Consider the following 19,258-nt stretch of genomic DNA (forward strand, 5'->3'; position numbering starts at 1 on the left):
CACAAGGAATGATTGTTGTCAAGCTCTTGTCATTGGAGTTTTCCCATTTTCGTGGTGTCTAGAACTGATAACCCTTGAGATCATGTATAGTGCTCGAAGACAAAGGGCATCATTTAACATCAAGGAGCCACATTAAGAAAAGAGTGGGGGGACAAAGGTACAGTGCAGAAAGAATTAGAATAAAAACATGCGCTTGCTGCAGGTATTGAGACAGAGCTTATAGGGAAGCTTATGGGGAATGTCAAGGGTCCATGTCTGTGAATCACGTTAAATTTTATTGGCACTCTACTAAATATGATGTATGGGAAATAATGTTTTATTGGATTTTTAAGAATACTTTTAGTCATTCAAATGTTTATTGAGCAGCACCTAGGTGCCACGCACTGGGCTGGGCAACAGGGCATGATGGTGCATTCTCTTGAGGAGTGAACAGCTTATTGGGAGAGACAAGTGTGAGTGAGGAACTGTGAAATAGTTTTAAAGGTGTTAATAGAAGCAAGGGACTTACCACGAGGAGACAGAAAGAGAAACTTAGAAGAACAGCACAGAGAAACTGTTGCAAATTCTGGGGATTTCATTTGAGCTACAGAGAGCCCTGCATTGGCATTTGCAGATTGAATATGCATGAATGATAAAACCCCCCAGTGAGTAATCCAAAAGGTCCCTGTCATGAGGTAATTTGCTAAGACACAAATTTGAATGGGGCTGCCAGGAGGCCAGAGTGTACTTGCCAGCCACTCAGCTAGTGAATGACCACTCCTAACACTGGCATTTGTGTCCTAGTACCACTTAGCTCTCCTTCCTTTCTCATCGACATCCGCACAATAATTCTCATACTGTGATCAATTTTTTTCTTCACAGAGTCAGGGAAATAGGGTGTTAATAAGGTAAAGATATAAGGTAATGAAGTAAGAAGTTTATTTTAATGGCAAAATTTATTTAAGTAGCTTTAGAAATTACTTTGGCCTCATATTCATAGAACCATTAAGAGTCTAAAAAGATTCTTTACATTTTTCAGCTACACTTTACTGTACTTTATGGTGGAAATCATATGCCATGATGACATTCATGATTTTGGAGACTCACCAAGGTCATGGATGAACCCTCTGAGAATGTCAAGGGTCCGAGTCCATGAATAATGTTACATTTTATTGGCCGTATTAAATATAACAAAATCTTATTTTAAGTTTGAAAAATAAGATATTCTTCCTTATGTAATTTCCCTATATTTTGGGAAAGGCTGCCATTCCCCTTCCTGTTTATGAAGGTTTAACATGTGTCACCAGAAGACAAAGGAGTTATCCACAAAACTGCAGCCTGACAAGCAACTCAAATTAAGAAACATAACTACATTCCCCAATGAAATGCTTTCCTTTTGGTCTATTGCCTGGAACCTAATAACCACTGAAACCCAAACTCTGACCCCACCCTGCCCCTCAAATACCTGCAAGAACCTCGAACTTAACATGACATCACCCACAGTCCCAAGCTGCTTCCCCTTCTATCTCCTTTTTCAGTTACCAAGTAAATGCATTCACCTCCTAAGTGATTCTCAAATGCAAATGCAGCCAGGCCTCTCCAGCCCCACAGCACTGCCCCAAGCTAGCCGAGGGTCAAAGTATCTGTCATCACAATATTCTGAAACTCTGCCTCCTCTATTCTCTATATGGATGCAGAGTAATTTTTCTCAAAATGCATGGCTTGCCTTCATTGGCTTCCACTGAAGTTTAAGATAAGGTCCTATCAAGAGAAAAGGCACTGGGCCCTACTAGAGGGTGAAGGGTAGGAGGAGGCAGAGGATAAAAAAATACCTATTGGGTACTATGCTCATTACCAGGGTGATAAAATAATCTGACCAACAAACCCCTATGACATGCAATTTACCTATATAACAAACCTACACATGTACCTCTGAACCTAAAAGTTAAAAAAATTATTCACCAAACCCAGTGATCAAGGTTAATAACACCAGTAATAAGTCATATTGCTATCATGTACCCCTGACATAATGCAATGAGAAGGCACTTCATCTTCATGGTATTCAACTCCCAAATCCAAAACCCTGGTCTAATCATGAGGAAACATCAGATAAATGCAAATGAGGAATAATTCTACAGAATATCTGACCAGTCCTCTTTAAAAATGTCAAGGTCATGAAAAACAGAGAAAGACTGAGAAGCTGTCACAGATTGAGAAGAATAAGGAGACGTAATGACTAAATGCAACATCATATCTTGGATTAGATTCTAGAGAAAAAAAGACATTAGTGGAAAAACTAGTAAAATAAAAATAAAGTCTGTAGTCTTAATTTTAAAAAGAAAAAAGATATGGTCTATCAACAACCCCCAACTGATTCTTGGACAGTGATTCTGATGCCCATGGTCGACACATAACACTTTGAGAAACGCCTTCACTGTGAGTTGTTTCTCCCCCTCAGTACAGGATGAGTTCTTTCATATCTCTATGCATTTTGCATTTGCCAAATGCTGGTCCTGTGGCTCTCTGGCCACTGAGAGATTGACATGTGGCCAGAGATTTACATGTCTGGCCTTCCACGGCACTGGATACACATCCCCACTAAAGCAGGTGTCACAGTTTACTATAATAACTTGTTAACAGGTTTATTTTCTCCAGCGATCCATGTGCTCTTGTTCAACTTTGAATCCCTAGTACCTAGCACTATGTTTGGCTCCTGCCAGGCAGGCAGTCAGCCTTTGCTGAATGAAAGGACCAGTGATTGAGGTCTGTGGCTACATGGTAAAATGAGAGAGACAAGTCATCAAAGGGAAAAACTGCTTTTTTGTTAACTATAAAGTGAACTAAGGTGTCAGAACAGTTAAAACAAGGATGAAGAGTGCTTTTAGACCTCAATCAATTTTTAAATTACTCGTCACATCTGTTCTAGCTAAAGACTAACTCTAGCACCTCCTGCGGCCTGTTAGTCAGTATTTCACACTTGGGCAGCAGATCCAGCAAATGTTCGATGATCGGAGAAGAAATACTTCGAAAGAAGCTATTGGCTTTGAAAATAAAAATGTAAGAAGATGCCTAGTAAAAGCATCTGCTAAATATTTTTCCTGTTTGGCACATTAGACTGCAGTATCAGACACATGACCGTGGTCATACTGTACACAATGCCCAATGTCTGCCAAAACTCTGGCATATGAGAGACTTAGTGTTGGAGTACGGAGGGATTCTTCCGGTATCCCCACTACACACAGTGGTGGAAAGAAGAGCTTCCAGAACAAACCCAGTCAGGCAAACAGGCAAATACACTGCATTTAGTAACGCTGCTGGAGCCCGCCCTTCGCCCTTCCTGAAGGTAGGATACTAAAAAGGCTCAAGCCTAAATCTAATCCAACAAGCTATATTCTGAATAACGACCAATCTCTGATAAAGCTGTTGCCCTAACCCTTCTGCTGCCCGAAACACTCACTCTACAGCCCCTACTGGGCCACTGGGTTCCCCACTGGACTCTGGACAGCGCCGCGCCCTGCTCGGCCTCACCCACCCGGTGGCGCTTGGGCCCGCCCTATTCCCCCACCCCCACCCCACGGCGCCACCTACCAGGGCCCCGCCCCGCCTCAGCCCCACGTGCGGGGCCCCACCCCGGCGCTAGCGGCCCTTTAAACACCCCCACCCTTACACATTACCCCCCCTACCCGGACGGCAGCCGGATAGGGACAAAACTCATGGCGTACAGCCAGTTTCCTCCGCGGAGCGCGTCCTGTGCTGCCCCAGCCGTTGGGGCTCTCCACCCCGGGCCACAGCCTTCTGGCGCCCCCGGGGCCGGGGCAGCCGGGCCGAGGAGTGTCGGTGTGGTCAGGCTACGGGGCGGGGCCGGCGGGAGCTCCGGTCGCCGCCGCCGCTGCCTCCGCCTGCCTCTCGGGCTGCCCGCTCGCCCGCCGCTGGGTGCGCTGCACGCGGGGGGCAGCCGCGGTGCAGAGGTTCATGCAGCGGCGGCTGCGGCGGCGGCTGCTGCTGCTGCCGCCGCGGAGGCAGACAGACCGGGCGCTACCACCGCCGCCCTCCCCCGGCTCCATGCCGCCGCCGCTGCCGCCTCCTCCTCTCCAGCGAGGGGCGGGGGGCTCCGGCCCGGGGTGGGCACCACTCCTCGCAGCGCCGCTCCCCTCCCTGCCCTCCGCCCGGGCGCTGGAGCCGGCGAGGGCACCCGCCGACTCCTAGGAGTGCACCCTCCGCGCGCCCTGCCGGAGCGAGGGGGCGGGCGTGGGCGGGCGTCGGGGCAGCGGGGACCCCGCGCGGCTGCAAGAGGAGGGGGCTTCCCCAAGGATGCCCGGCGGCTCCCCGCTCCTAGGTGCGAGCTGAGTCTGACCGGGAGCGAGCGGCGCGTCGCCATGCCGGCGTGACGGGCGCCCCAGGCTGCCCGCGCGGGCCCCCGCGCTGCCCCACGCAGCGCCGTGCCGGCACCGTGCTGCAGGATGGGCTGTATCCAAAGCATCACCTGCAAGGCGCGGATCCGGCGCGAGAACATCGTGGTGTACGATGTGTGCGCCACCATCGACCAGTGCCCCACGCGCATCGAGGAGACCTCGCCCATCGTCCTGCGCTACAAGACCCCCTACTTCAAAGCCTCCGCCCGTGTGGTCATGCCCCCCATCCCCCGCCACGAGACCTGGGTGGTAGGCTGGATTCAGGCGTGCAACCAGATGGAGTTCTTCAACACCTACAGCGACCTGGGCATGTAAGCGACCCGCCGCGCGGCACGGGAGCGGACTCTGGGCCCCCAGCTCTGCTTGCCACCTTGACCCCCCTCACCAGCTCCTTCCTACTGCTGTCCCCATCGTCTTTCTAAACCTTCCTCCAGCCTCCTCTCCCACCTCCCTCCTCCCTACGCTTTTGTTTCAGTCACAGGGCGGGTGTAGGGAGGCTCCTTGCGAAGGCATTTTCTCGTGGTTTGCTTCTGACTTCCCAGAAACGCGAGGAGAACGGTGCGGGGCGGGAAGAACGCGACAAGGAGGGTTGGAGAGGCGGAGGTGGGGATGGCTGGCGAATGCCTGGCGAGTTTCAGGGCGCCGTCTGTGCTTTGTGGGGCTCCCCGGGAAGAGTTTGGGGGAAACCATAGAGGAGTGGAGTGGAGTGCCGGGGGCGCATGGGCTGTGTCGCGCGTCCTTTGGAGAAACCGGAGCGGGCTTGGAAGAGCAGGTCCCGGGCATCGGAGCGGGAGTTGGTAGTTCTGTCCTTGCCCTCGCGACTGTTGAATTCGAACCCTTGTCCCCCCGGCCAGGGATCCCGGAGGCGTTTCCGTCTGGAACCACAAGCCGGACATAGTTGCCTCTGTCTCCGCGCCCCCTGGACCAGTTCTGGTGGGGAGCTGGAAGGCACCGGGTGCGTCCCGGCCAAGCAGGGCGGATAGCCTTGTGCGAGCAGCGTTCGGCTGGCGCGGCGCGGGGTGTTTCCTATGCTAAAGGAAAGGATGGGTCTCTTGTCTGCCTAGGGTCCTTACTTGTTAAAACTTTCCTAATTGCGGCACTGGAAGGGATTCCCCTGGCGCCCACCGCCGAATTCTATCGGCGAGCTGGGAGCTCTCCAACTTTCAGCAGCGCCGGTTGGTGCGCGCCGGGCTTGGCTGCTGCGGTGAAGACCAAGAATCGCCGCGGCTCCTCAACCGCCAGGGGCCGCAGGCTACGGGCGGTCGCGTCCAGGACTTTTATATTTACCAAATTTTCATAACTCCGCACCCGCCTCCTTTCAGAACTAGACTCTGAGCAGATGGCAACGACAATAGCTAAAAGGTTAGGGCCTGCCTTCTACCTGCTGTTAAAATGTAGGTCTAGAACACCCTAATTAGCCAGTCTGCAGCCTACAGGGAAACCCTTTTTCTGGAAATTCAACCTCATTTCACTTATTAATCTAAAACTCTAGAGCTCCCAAGGTTCGCCTATTTAATATGGATATGGGGTGGGGGAGTTCCCATTTTAAAAGGTCAAACCATCTTTTTAGCAGCAGTTTGCAGGCTTTTTATTGCACTCTGAGAGCATGTCAGTTAACACTAGTCATAGGCGCTAAAAGAAATTTTGACAGGTCGTTGTTTCCTTTTTTCCTCCCAAAGATTTTGCACTTTTCTCTTTAAGCACAAAAGCTTAATGCTAGAGAAAACTCAATTTCTAGTGAAGAAATGTGAGGCCCAGTTTCCAATATGTCTCAGCACACTATTCTTCTTTCTGGAAGACAGCTAGATATGAGAAATGGGGGATATTTTATTTGGGGTGAATCATGCCATTTAAAAACCGACATACCCGCAAAAGAATGATTGTATGTGAGCACGTGTGTCTCTTAAAACTGCTTTTAAAAATAAATCCATTGTTTCCAGCCAAGTCAGAGAAAGCCACAGGCAGGGCAAGAGCCCTCCCTCTCATTTCCCTGGCCTCGCCCTGATGGCAGTAGGTTGCTGGAGGACAGCAACTGCTCCCAACAGCCTGGGGCCCCTGGTAGAGGAGGCCAGGAGTGACTGTGCAGAAGCAGCCTCACTTTTCCCAAGACTGCACAGCGGAGCTCTCTGTTGCCTCAAATCTCTTATGAATAAATAAAAGCAAATATATAAATACAGAATTATTTCCGTAAAACTTACTTTACCTTAGGAGAAGTCAAGTTGAGATACAAACAGACATGGTAGTTGAACTTCCTGGAATCTATAGGGAAGGTATGTCCTCACTGGAACCAACTGTAATGGATATGAATCAGTGACAGGATTCCTGACCCTTCCCCACTGAATCCTTGCATGTGGGATTTGGAAAGAAGTTTTGTTTTTAAACTGCCGCTTTTGATATTTTAAGATTATTGGTTTTCATGTAGATATAGGAGAGCAAAAATAGACCCCCAATAAATCATAAAGCATATTATTATAGATTTGTGTCCACAGTCTACCTGTTTCTTCATGGTTGTAATAATTGCTATGTGTTTAAGGCCACTTTGGAGCCCAGATTTGAATGAACCAATTTCCACAAGATATTTATGCCCAGAAAATTTTGCTAGTGTAAACTTTTTAATGGGAACTCATATTGCGTTAAAGTTGCTGCAGTCTATTAATTATTATGTCTACTTTAGCCAGTATCTGGATTGTAAAAAATAACATGGAGTGATTTTTCACCCCTGTGCAGTGTTCTGTAACATGAACCTCAATATGGTGAAAGGGTTTGGATTAGAAAACTGCCTTTTCAATATTTTGAAAAGGATTGTGCCAGAGGAAATCCACAACATAAAATGGCAAGAAACTTCTGTTTACAGGATTGAAAGAAAGCCTGAGGTTTTGTGGTTTAAATTGTAAACTTTTCCAAGAAGGGGTAGGCTTCTAAAAGAACATTTGAAATAGTTGATGGCCATGATGGCCAGAGTTTAATTTGAACTTGAACTCATTGCCATGGCACTTTCTCGAATGATTCTATAGAAACCATGCTGGTGAATAGTTGTGGCACGTATTTTTTCTCATTTGGCCCTGGTAAATCTTGCTAGTGCAGCCTCGAACAGACTGCTGCAAGTCATCGTCCCTTGAGGAGGAAGGGCTCCTGACTTTCTCAATCAGCCTGTCAATATACAAACATTTACCAAATGCTTCTGCTGTGCAGGCAGCAGCACCACAGAAAAAGGAATATGCAGGCAGTTTTCACTGCTTCTCATTATAAGACGACACATGCAGAGAAAAGCAGTGCTCTTTGGTGGTGTGGAAGAAATGCCTGAGAGAGAGCTGGAGGGCCAAGCAGGGTGTTCTAGGGGTGAATGGACTCAAGGTGAACTCTGAGGTATGGGTAATATTCAGGTAGGCAAGGAGGAGGGACTAATTCCAAAGGGGAAAACCAGCAAAGATATGGAGGTAGGAAAATAGAAGGTGTTTTAAGGGGGCATAAGTTGGCTAGAGTGGAGTGTTCAAGAAGAAGAACAGTAGGAGATGAGGTTTGAAAGGTAGCTTGGGGTCTGTTGGGTGGGCCCAGAATAACACAGTCTGGAAAAGGAAAAGATTAAAGTCAGATCTTGACCAGACAGAGGATGTCAGGAAGCTCTTCCTATCTTCTTTATACCTGTTGAGTATGCAGAAGCTTTCCAACAGAGGTGGAAGATGTTTATAATGGAACAGTTTTGAATGCTGGAGTACAGTGCTGAAGAGGTTTCCTGAGTAAGATTTGAACAAGGAATGGGGCTCTTGTGCCAGGGTTGAATGAGATGAAGACAAGGTCAGGGAAAACCAGCAATAGCTAAAGGCCCTTCTCATTCTCTTTGAGTCTTCTGGGGCTATAAGGGAACTCGCCATGGTCAGGCTAGGGCTGATAGTATGGAAACCATCTCCTCTGCCAATTTGGAAAACTTTGGCCTGTGTGAAACTTCAGGAAGTCATAGCTTCAAGAGACAGCTCCTGCCTGTCCCTCTACTCCTCCTCCAGAGCCAAGATGATTGAGGATTTGGCTGTACCTACTCACCTCTGTTGCCTGTTCAGTTTAGTCCAAGCTGATTTCTATCCATTCTGAAACTGCTCTTGCTAAGTTCGTCTGTGATTTCCATGTTGCCGAATCCTTCAGACACTTTTGAGAGACTCACCGTTTCAGCAGCATTCCTTGTAGACAGGCTTCTCTGTGTGGAACTACTCCCGTCTTTTAGCTTCTGTGCTATTTTTCTGCTGTTCCTCTAACTCCATCTTACCTCAAAATACAGTTAATGGGACTTTTTTCTTCTGCTTCTCTGCTTTCCCTGGGTATTTTCATCCATCCTAATGGTGAGAGAGAACCTCTATGATATACAGTCACCTCCAGTCCAGATGTGTGTGTGTCTTCACACAGTGATGACATGACACAATGAAAGACATCTCAAGCTTAGGGCATCCAGACCCGAACTCTCTATTCCCACTATAGCTCCCACCCTAAATCTGCACCTTTGCAGTTCTTCATCTTAGTAAACAACACCTCCACTCTTGGAGTTGCTCAAGCGAAACCATCTGTATGTCACCCTAGATATTTCCCCACACATCCAGCCCATCATTAAATCCTACTGATCCCATCTCCAGAATATCTGTGTAATCCAGCCACCACTGTCTGTCTACTGCTACCATCTCAGGACATGTCACCATCAACTGTCACCTGTTCCTGTAGAGACTTTCTAACTGAACCTGTCACCACCATTCTTGTCCCCCTCCAGTCTGCCTCCCACATAGCAGCCAGAGTGATATATTAAAAATGTAGATGTTATAACTTTCTTGCTTAAACCTTTTAATAACTTACCATTGCAATTGGAATAAAATGGGAAAATCTCTTGCATGGGAGGCTGAGGCAGGTGGATCACTTGAGCCCAGGAGTTCAAGACCAGCCTGACCAAGATGGTGAAACTCCATCTCTACTAAAAATTCCAAAAATTAGCTGGGCATGGTGGCGCACGCCTGTAAACCCATTTACTCCGGTGGCTGAGGCACGAGAATCGCTTGAACCTGAGAGGTGGAGGTTGCAGTGAACCAAGATCCGCACACTCCAGCCTGGGTGACAGAGTGAGACTGTTTCAAAAAAAAAAGAAAAGAAAAAAAGAAAATCTCTTGCTGTTCTCTGAATTTCTGTTCTTTTTTTTTAAATTTTATTATTATTATACTTTAAGTTTTAGGGTACATGTGCACGATGTGCACGTTTGTTACATACGTATACATGTGCCATGTTGGTGTGCTGCACCCATTAACTTGTCATTTAGCATTAGGTATATCTCTTAATGCTGTCCCTCCCCCCTTCCCCCACCCCACAACAGTCCCCAGAGTGTGATGTTCCCCTTCCTGTGTCCACGTGTTCTCATTGTTCAATTCCCACCTATGAGTGAGAACATGCGGTGTTTGGTTTTTTGTCCTTGCGATAGTTTACTGAGAATGATGATTTCCAGTTTCATCCACGTCCCTACAAAGGACATGAACTCATCATTTTCTATGGCTGCATAGTATTCCATGTGTATATGTGCCACTTTTCTTAATCCAGTCTATCGTTATTGGACATTTGGGTTGGTTCCAAGTCTTTGCTATTGTGAATAGTGCCACAGTAAACATATGTGTGCATGTGTCTTTATAGCAGCATGATTTATAGTCCTTTGGGTATATACCCAGTAATGGGATGGCTGGGTCAAGTGGTATTTCTAGTTCTAGATCCCTGAGGAATCGCCACACTGACTTCCACAATGGTTGAACTAGTTTACAGTCCCACCAACAGTGTAAAAGTGTTCCTATTTCTCCACATCCTCTCCAGCACCTGTTGTTTCCTGACTTTTTAATGATCACCATTCTAACTGAATGTTAATGGTCGCCATTCTAACTGAATCGCCATTCTAACTGAAACGTTCTTAAGCCATGTCAGCCTTCTTCCAGTCTTTCAAAAGAACCAACTTTATCCCAACTCAGAACGTTTCCATATGCCGCCCTCCATCTGAAATGTGCTTCCTCCCTGCACTGCTCTAGCTACTTCCTGCTCCTCATTCCGGTCTCAGCCGCTATCTCCTCTGAGAGCCTGTCCCTGATCTCACAGCTGAAATTAGGATCCTCCTGTTCTTTTCCTTCAAGATGCCCTGTTCTTATACTGGTTACCATTACTAAGAATATAATTAGTGAGAATGTAATTGTTTACTTAATTTCTGACTTGTCCACTACAGTGTAAATTTCATGAAAGCAGATGTCATGTCCATCTTGTTTATGAACAGTTCATGGCCCATAGCAGATGTTCAAGAAACATTTGATACAAAATAAACGAATGAACTATTTTTCTGACCTCAAATAGTCTATGTCCTCTTCAACAAGTAATGTGTCTTCAAAGTTAGCTTTTCATGTTAAACCTAAGCCAGAACCCACAAAGATCTTGAACCCAAGACACTCCAACAGTTACTTAGCACTAATATATAGTTTAACTCCACTGTGCTTTTGCGTTATTTGTCCTGTGTTACCCCACCAGATGGTTTGTTTCTCAGCACAGGGCTTACTTCTGTCACTTCCTCTGTCTCCCTGAGGTGTTCTGTACACTGGGAGTGGTGTTCAGCAAACACTGAAGCCTTGCTCTGATATCACCTACCTGCTGTAAAGTGGCATTCAGTGTCTACCCAAGGAGACCTTGTTATGGCACTGTTCCACCTGCATCACTAACTCATTAATCCCGGACTTGTGGAGGAGAAGGCTAAAGGCCTTGTCTGGTACAGTTATGTCCCCCAAGCTAGAGCTCCCCTTCTTGTTACCAGTTACATGCTGCTACATATCCAGTGTGGCTTTAAGTGTGGCCCTCATTGGTGACCATAGAGATGGTCACACAGTTGGGCATTTTGCTCTCGAGGACCAGATCAGCCCATCTGTCCAGGGAGCCTGATGAGTCTCCAGGCCACTTGACCAATACCCATTCTCCCCCCACCATTTCCATTTCATTCCAATCAGGAGGCTCACCGTCTGGAAATAACCAGAACTGCTTCTCAGCAGAAACACTAGGGATGCCAATCTAGAGCATCAGCTGGGAAAACAGGATCCAGTTCCTTTATTAAAGTCCTGAGTGCCCTTGGAGGGGAGATGACCCTTTGCCTCTAATCTCCTCCATCTCTGCAAAAGAGGAGCAGCAGAGGATTAACTGGTCTTATCAGGGAAGCATTAAGCTCACTGGAGATAAAGCACAACTCTGGAGTCAAAGGAGGAGTTGGAGAGATAGGGGAGGAAACAAATGATTAGGGGAAAATGTAGAGGGGGAGAAACAAATGGGAAGTTAACAAAATGTGGCTTGTGTAGCCTGGGATATTAATCTGCATTCGAGGGCACTGGATGGGTTGGGGAAAGCAAGGACAGGAGATGGACTGTGAGGGCATCAGACTGCAAGGTATCAGTGACCTTCCACAGGCAGCAGGGGCAAATCCTGTTCTAGGGGCAGGTCTGCAGAGGCATCATGTTCCAGGTTAAGGATGCAGACTGGCAAGTGAAAGGGAAATGCAAAGTCTGGTGTGGGGTGTGCAGTCGCAAATATCCCCTTTCCTTCTAATTTGTACTGCATTCTGATCTCATCTGACCCCTTCATCTGACCCTCTCATCTGACTCCCCTGGTTCCTGGGAACTAGGTACTATTATCATGCTGCTCTTACTGACGAGGAAACTGAGTCTCAGGGGTTCAGGTAACCTGCCTGAGGCCATACGTCAAGTAAGTGGCTGAGCTGAGACTGCAAGCCATGTCTTCTGACCCTGTGTCCTGGCTTTCTATATACTGCCACAGTTTGGCCTGTGAGGGGACAGGTCAGCCCTCCATTCGTATCAGCACTAGAAAAGTTAGTAGTTATGGCCGCTGTTATTGTCATCATGCACCTAGCTCTTTTCCTCAAAGCTTCTTCTAAGGAAGCCTAGGGTTGCCCAAAGGCTCCAAGTAGTTGATAGCATGGCTTTCTTCTTATCCAGCTTCCTTCCCTGGACCACTTTGGTCTACTGATAAGAAAAAGTTGTCACAGATAACAGAGGGGCCACAACTTCTGTTGTGTTAACACCAAACAGGCCACAAAAAGTGGCTGTCATTTATAAGTTGGTTATTGTGGACTCCTTTGAGAAGAGAAATAACAGGAAATTAGCAGTAGCAGAGCATCCTGGTGAATACTTACAAAGAAACAGAGTCCTCGTGGTGCTGAGGGTCCCTGGAAGGGGTTGGTGCCTGCCTGCACACCAACAGCAGAGCTGCCCACAGAGTGGGATATTCCCCCACAGAGGCAGAGTCATCAGGCAAGTTGCCTCTATTCTCACCAATCCAAATCAGTGTGGTATTTAAGGATGGTTCCAGAGTTGTTTTTGTTTTGGGTTTTAGTAAAGAAGGTGTGAGTGTGCCTGTGCCGGGAGAGTTGTCCAGATCGAGGAACATCTGGAGATGCTGTTTGGGAAGGAAAAGGGAAAGAGAAGGGAAATAACACACATGAAAAGTCTACGTGCCCGGCACTGTGCGGGGTGCTTTCCATGCATGGCCTCATTGAAATCTTACCCAGTGAGGGAAGTTATCCTATTGTGAGGTCCAGGGATGCTCAGTAGCTAGCTCAAGGCCTCATGGCCAGCAAGGAGCCTTGCCAGGAGTCTAGCTCATGTGCTCTGACTACTCTGTTTCTTTTTAAAAATTATTTATTTATTTATCTATCCGTCTATCTGAGATAAGGTCTTGCTGTGTTACCCAGGCTGGAGTGCAGTGGCACAATCACAGCTCACTGCAGCCTGGATCCCCTGGGTCCAAGCGATTCTCTGACCTCAGCCTCCCGAGTAATTGGGACCACAGGCATGTACCACCACACCTGACTAGTATTCTGTTTCTAATAGATGATGGCCTTATCTCCCAGGAAGGGAGTTCTCTGAACTTGCTTTGCAAAATAGTGATAATGGACCTAGCTTTATTGGTTTTCTCCGATTTCTGTATTTCCTCACTCCTTTGGAAACAGAGTAAGTTACTCTGAGATCATGTGTGTGAACCTCCTTGCATTCCCCCTGAGAATGGCATTGGTGGTTAGCTGTAAGAGCCATATCTTTGTGAGGGGCCAGGAGTAAAGACAGCAGGGAATAAGCTCCTTTCATGCTGAGGAGCACATTCCTTGGGAGCAGGGGGACGACACCCCCAGTTTTCAGGCTGCAAGCTGGTTGGTTTGGGCTGTAGCTTTTAGCCATGTGCCTACACCTTCAGGCCCTAATGGGCAGCCCTGGGCCCCAGCAGACAGTCACCCAGACTACCCAGGTACTGGATATGGAGATCTGTTCATCTCTCAAACTCTCCAGGCAGTTGCTGTTCGGGTGGATAATTAGGAAGAGAAGGAGAACAAGGATTCCCTTCTGGTGGTGGAAGGGACCCCTGGCTCTGTCATCAGCCCATTGGACATACCTCTGGCTCCCAAGAATTCCTGCATTATTCCTTTTCTCGAGGCCCATGTGGACCCTGCTCCCTCATTAGGTTCTGGGGTACATGCCAGTTGGAACTGTTCACTGTGCCAGTGGAAGATTTAGCTGCTGGTTCGCCAGCACAGGGTTCCAGTCAGAAGATCTGGGTCCCAGTGCCAGCTGCATGACCTTTGGCAGGTCCCTTAACAAACCAGCGTCTAGTTTGCCTGTACATAAATGGACAGTAATAAGATCTCCCCTATCCTAATGCCATAGGGATTAGGAATCAACACTTGTGATTTTTGTTATTACAGAGCATGCTCGTTATTATTGCTAGAGGATGACTGTGGATCAGCCTTAAGGAACAGGGAGGTTGTGGCTGTGGCCCTGCCTCTTCCCTGGACAGAGAAGCATTCAGACTCTGGAGAGGGGTCTCTGGCATGTCAGCTATACAAACCTCCCCTACAAACCCACTCAAAGATAGAGGGGAGGAGAAAGGCTTGCTCTGTACCTCCGGAGCCAGGGCTGTTTTCTGTTCAAACTCAGAGGAAGGCATTGGAGCCCCCCCTCCCCTTGATGTCATGTCACTCAGAAGTCACCCTCCTTGTTCTCCTCTAAGCTGTAGACTTTGGGAAGCCTCCAGGACCCTGGCTGCTCCTAATCCCTAGGCATGATGCCTGCAGCCTAGCCACATCCTTGTGGGGACTTCCTGTCCCATCCCTGAGCCCTTCTTTGGTAACAGTATCACTCAGGCTGGGGGAAGGAGTTACAGTTTGTCCAAGCCAAGGACTTGAGGGTGGGGTGATGCTGGAGCATATGAGCCATGCTGTTCATGCTCAGGAAGGTCGTGCGGTTTCCGGCTTAGGCGGACGGTGAGACCAACACCTGAAATCATTTGTGTCCAAAGCTATTTTTAAGGTACTTTATTCTTCGCAGGTCCCTTTCATGATTTTTGTCTTCTTTATAAGGGGACTTCTCATAATTAACCTCACAATAATCATGAAACATTTAGGGCAACAGTTATTCCTATTTCAGATAAGCAAGCTGAGGCCTAAGGAGATTAAATTATGTGCCCAAGGTCATCCTGGCAAGCACTGGTAGACTCAGGCCTGATGCTCAGGTGTCCCACCTCCTCTCCCAGTGCCCTCCATACTGAGTCCATGCTCAGCCAACCAAGAATGGGAGTCGGGGTTGGGAGAGGTCATCCTCAGAGCCATGTGCATTGGGCACCTCTGGCTCAGCCAGCATGTGGACACTTTTAGGGGCATCATTTATGACATCTGAAGACAAGAGAGGGTAAACAGGACCACCTAAATGTCTTCAACAAGCGCTAAGAGAAATTTTTCAGGCTGTCAGATTAAAACAAAATAAATAAGGCCATTTTGTTATTAAAACAAAATAAAGGATGACACATCAACATCGCAAAGCCTCTGGCTGGCTCCTGCTCCTGGGGCCTGACCTTTCAGAGCTGGCTGGTGGGCCTGTGTCCGGCACAGGCTCTCAGAGGCTGTCAGAGGCCTGGCTAATGGGAAACAGTAAATCGGCATCTGCAGTCAGCACTTTCTGCAGCATCCTGAAGGAGCAGGCAGAGGCTTCTGGGGCATGCATGGCGGCAGGTACAGGCTTTGGCAAGTCCAAGAGCTGCCAGAAACAGGCAAATTAGATGTTGCTTTGCCCTCAGCATGGGGGGTCAGGCTGGGATATGTAGGGGAAGAGAGGTGTGAAGGGAATCAGACATGCCCGTTCTGTGAGAGCGGGATCTTACTTACCTTCTATTCCTCTGCCGAGACCACACACGCTGAGCCTCCATTCTAAAATGGCAGTCCCCACACCTGAGCTGGGCAAATCAATTCAAGAACAGATTTTTTGTTATGACTTAATGATTTGAGAATCTGTTTCAAGCTTCCACGAACCATCTTCACTTTCTTTAGGAAGGATGAGTGATTTGTGCCACAAACTAACCCCCAAACTCCTGTTGAAGTTATTTTCTTGGCTTTCAGAACCAAGGAGCCTGTCTTTTGCTAAGAAACCTGCACACACTGAGTGATGGGCAGCTATGTGCTCATCGTCTGTCTCCCCATGAAACCATGAACAACTTACTCAACTTGATGATAACAACAACTAGTGTGTGCCAGATGCTTTAGATGCGTTGTCTGTGAAGTAGGTAGCACCACTATTTTCCTCATATTAGAGATGAAACGGAGACCCACAGCAGCTGGATAACATGCCCAGCATTACTCAGCTAAGTAGTGCCAGAGCCAGATTTAGAAAGCAGGTCAAACTAATTCCTGTGACTCCTTATGATGTTGTACTGCCTCATAAGGATTGAACGAATCAATGTCCAAATGAATGAATGATCAGGAAGTATTCAGGATATTGCCTGAGTGTTTGCTTTTGTCCTTGCTGAGGAGACTTGGGAAACAAAAGGTTTCAATCAAATTGGAAATGACTAGCCTCCTCGCCTCCCAGCGGCCTGGTTCACTCAGCTGCTCAGGATGTGATAGTAATGAAACCAGGGTCTTGGGATCAGACCCAGGGGACCATCCCAGCACCAGAGGCAGTCCTCTGTCCTTTCAGCTACCTCACAGGTGACTGTTACCAGCTACCAGTCACAGCAGGGTCTTGATTAAAGAGTAGAGAAATGGCCAGAAGAATGCAAGTGGTAGATCAGCAGAATCATCCTTAACTTACAGGGTGTTAGGATGGTGCGGGAAATAATCTAGCTCATTTGCTTCTTTTACAGATGGGGACGCTGAAGCCCAGAAAAGGGCAGTGCCACAACTAGTGAGGGACAGAACCAGGACTCAGACCCAGGTCCATGGGCCTGGATCGCTGGCTAACTCTGTGGGTCAGGGCTAGAGGCACCCGGCACACCTAGTCTTCAAAGCAGCAGTTAGTGGTCACCACCCCCTGTTTTTTCATCACTGCCTGCCCCCGCCCCCCAACCAGGTTTGCTGAGGGTCCAGGTCTTCAGGCAGAGATGGCTACCTGCCCAGGAAAGGAAAGTGCACAGGGTGCAGGAAGAACCTATCCCTTGGCAGCACAGAGAGGAGCTCACATCAGCCCAAGGGATGTCTACACAGTTGCCAGGAGCAGAGAGTCCAGCCTATTTTCAGTGTCTATATGCAGTGATTAGCAAGCAAGAAAGAAGAGGGTCTCCCCAGAGACACTTATCAGAGATGGCAGGAGATGGGAGGGCTTGGCAGCCCAAGGGAAGGGGAAAGTATGGAGAAATTGAGATTTAGCCAGGATTCCCAACAACCCAGAATCCCTTCCTTCCACCCCTCAATACCCCCCTCACCCCAGCCCCGGTGCTGATGGCCCTCCTGGCCCCCTACCCACACCCAGGCAAGGTATCTTCCTAGCCCCTGGCAGCTCTAGAAGAAATAAGATCCAAGTAGCGTCAAAGATGACAGATTGTGAGGGGGCCAGGGGCCCTCCCCTGACAGCAGGGCTCAGCTGGGAGGCCTCTGTGGAGCAGAACAGATGGGAGAAGTCTGAGAGGGATATCCTAGCAGCCTGGAGACCCTGTCTCTGTTGTGGCTTTTAGTTGGTTTCAGTCAATTCTTTTGTCGTCGTTGTTTTGTTTTATTGAGGCATTTCAGCTTAGGGGCATGATCAAATGGTGCTGTGTCTGCTTACCCTAAAGGAGGTGGGGTTGGGGAAGAATGGGAGGGAACAGGTCTAGGCAACACCCCATTTTGCTTTGCCCTTTTTGGGATCTAAGGGGGATATAGAGGGAGGACTGCAGAGGGAGACGAGTATATACCTCCGAGCATCCTGCCATCACTGCCTGGCTGGCTTACTCTAAAGCTGTAGTTTCTGTACCACTCCACACTGCCTGTCATGAGGACTCTGGGAATCCAGGGCGATGTCATGTGGTCCACCTCCCCCTTACATAGGCCTGTTGCAGCCTGGCCCTCCTTCTCTACGCTTGCACTAGGACCTGGCTTCTGCCCTCCCTGGAGGCCTCTGTAGAGGAGGAGGCATCCTCATGTTTCCTGGGCTATGTGGACCCTTCCCTGTTGTCCTGCCTGCCTGGCATGGCCTGTTCCAAGTCCTGTAACTCGCAGGGCTCCTGCCTGTCTGATCAATTGGCCCTGCTGCCTGATTCTCAGTATTTGTTGCCAGGTTCCTGCTTGCCTTTGAACTACTTGTTCATCTTTGTGTCCATCCCAAGTTCTACCGGCTTGGTTTCTGACCCTCTGCTTGTCTTGAGATAGTCACTCTTTCAAGCTGCAGGGCTTTAGCCAGATGCCCTTCCCCAGACCCCTGGATCCCCCCACTTCTCGTTGACTCCCTGACTTGTGCTCCTCCTCTCCCTCTGGAGAGATAAATATGGAAGGAGCCACAGCTGGAAGAGCAAAGCTGTTCTCCACCCTTGGAGCAGAACCATTCACCCTTCTCCTGGGAGCCCATGAATCACTCTGTCTTCCACGTTGCCTCCAAGCCTGGCTGGGCGTCTACTTTCATCTCATGAGTGGGTTTCCAAAAACCATGGATGATCTTTATAAAGAAAATTACTTGTGATCTAAAGGGGCAACTCAGCTAGCGTTCTGGATGTCTGGTGAGGAAGCTGGGAACAGTTAAAACCAGACTACCGGCTGGGCGTGTTCACGCCTGTAATCCCAGCACTTTGGGAGGCCAAGGCAGGCAGATCATGAGGTCAAGAAATCGAGACCATCCTGGCCAACATGGTGAAACCTCGTCTGTACTAAAAATACAAAAATTAGCTGGGCATGGTGGCGCGCACCTGTAGTTCCAGCTACTTGGGAGGCTGAGGCAGGAGAATCTCTTGAACCCAGGAGATGGAGGTTGCAGTGAGCAGAGATCACGCCACTGCACTCCAGCCTGGTGACAGAGCGAGATTCCATCTAAAAAATAATAATAATAAATAAATAAATCCAGAGTACCAAGAACTTCCCCCTGAGCATGTGGGGTTTGGAATCCAGGGAGAGGGCACAGGTTAAAGGCAGATTGATTCAACAAGTGTCCGGGGCCAGTTCATCCACAGCAAGTCTGCAGCAGAGAAGGGAGTATGAAAGAAGCTTAAGAGCATGGTTGTCCTCTGGGAAAGCATCTTAAAGGCCTGGATATCAAGAGTAGATCCTAAAATATGGAAAAGAGAACAATTAATGGGGTGCAGACAGGGCCAAGGGAAGCTATGGTGGGCCTAGTTCCTCACGACAAGACCAGACAAATTCTTGACCTTTGGTCCTGCTGTGTCCTGACAGCATGGAACTGAAAGGCCCGGGCAAGGTTAGCAGCTGCTCCCATCCCTATCCCTGACACCTGAGAACAACAACCACCATGGGCTTCTCTGCTGCAAAGCTCCCTGGGGTAACATCTCCAGTTGGATGGCTGAGCAGATGGCTTTAGCTAGAAGATTCCAGAGGGGAGGAGCTAGGAAAACTGAAGGGCCCTTTACAGCCGTGG

At 48.4% G+C, this 19,258-nt stretch overlaps 1 protein-coding gene across 3 annotated transcripts in view; it reads left to right on the forward strand.

Moving 5' to 3' along the window:
• The first annotated feature begins 3,694 nt into the window (after nucleotides 1–3,694).
• FAM78B (family with sequence similarity 78 member B) overlaps nucleotides 3,695–19,258 on the forward strand; it is a 110,893-nt gene continuing 95,329 nt past the window's right edge. For all 3 annotated transcript variants that reach the window (XR_004032617.1, XR_004032618.1, XM_003258806.3), the window contains exon 1: nucleotides 3,695–4,702. Coding sequence is in view for 1 of the 3 variants with exons in the window: in XM_003258806.3 (XP_003258854.1) it covers nucleotides 4,440–4,702 (263 nt within the window). In the remaining 2 variants the exon portion in view is untranslated. The remainder of the gene's footprint in view (nucleotides 4,703–19,258) is intronic.

This window comes from Nomascus leucogenys, chromosome 12, assembly GCF_006542625.1.
Source record: "Nomascus leucogenys isolate Asia chromosome 12, Asia_NLE_v1, whole genome shotgun sequence".
Taxonomy (NCBI): domain Eukaryota; kingdom Metazoa; phylum Chordata; class Mammalia; order Primates; family Hylobatidae; genus Nomascus; species Nomascus leucogenys.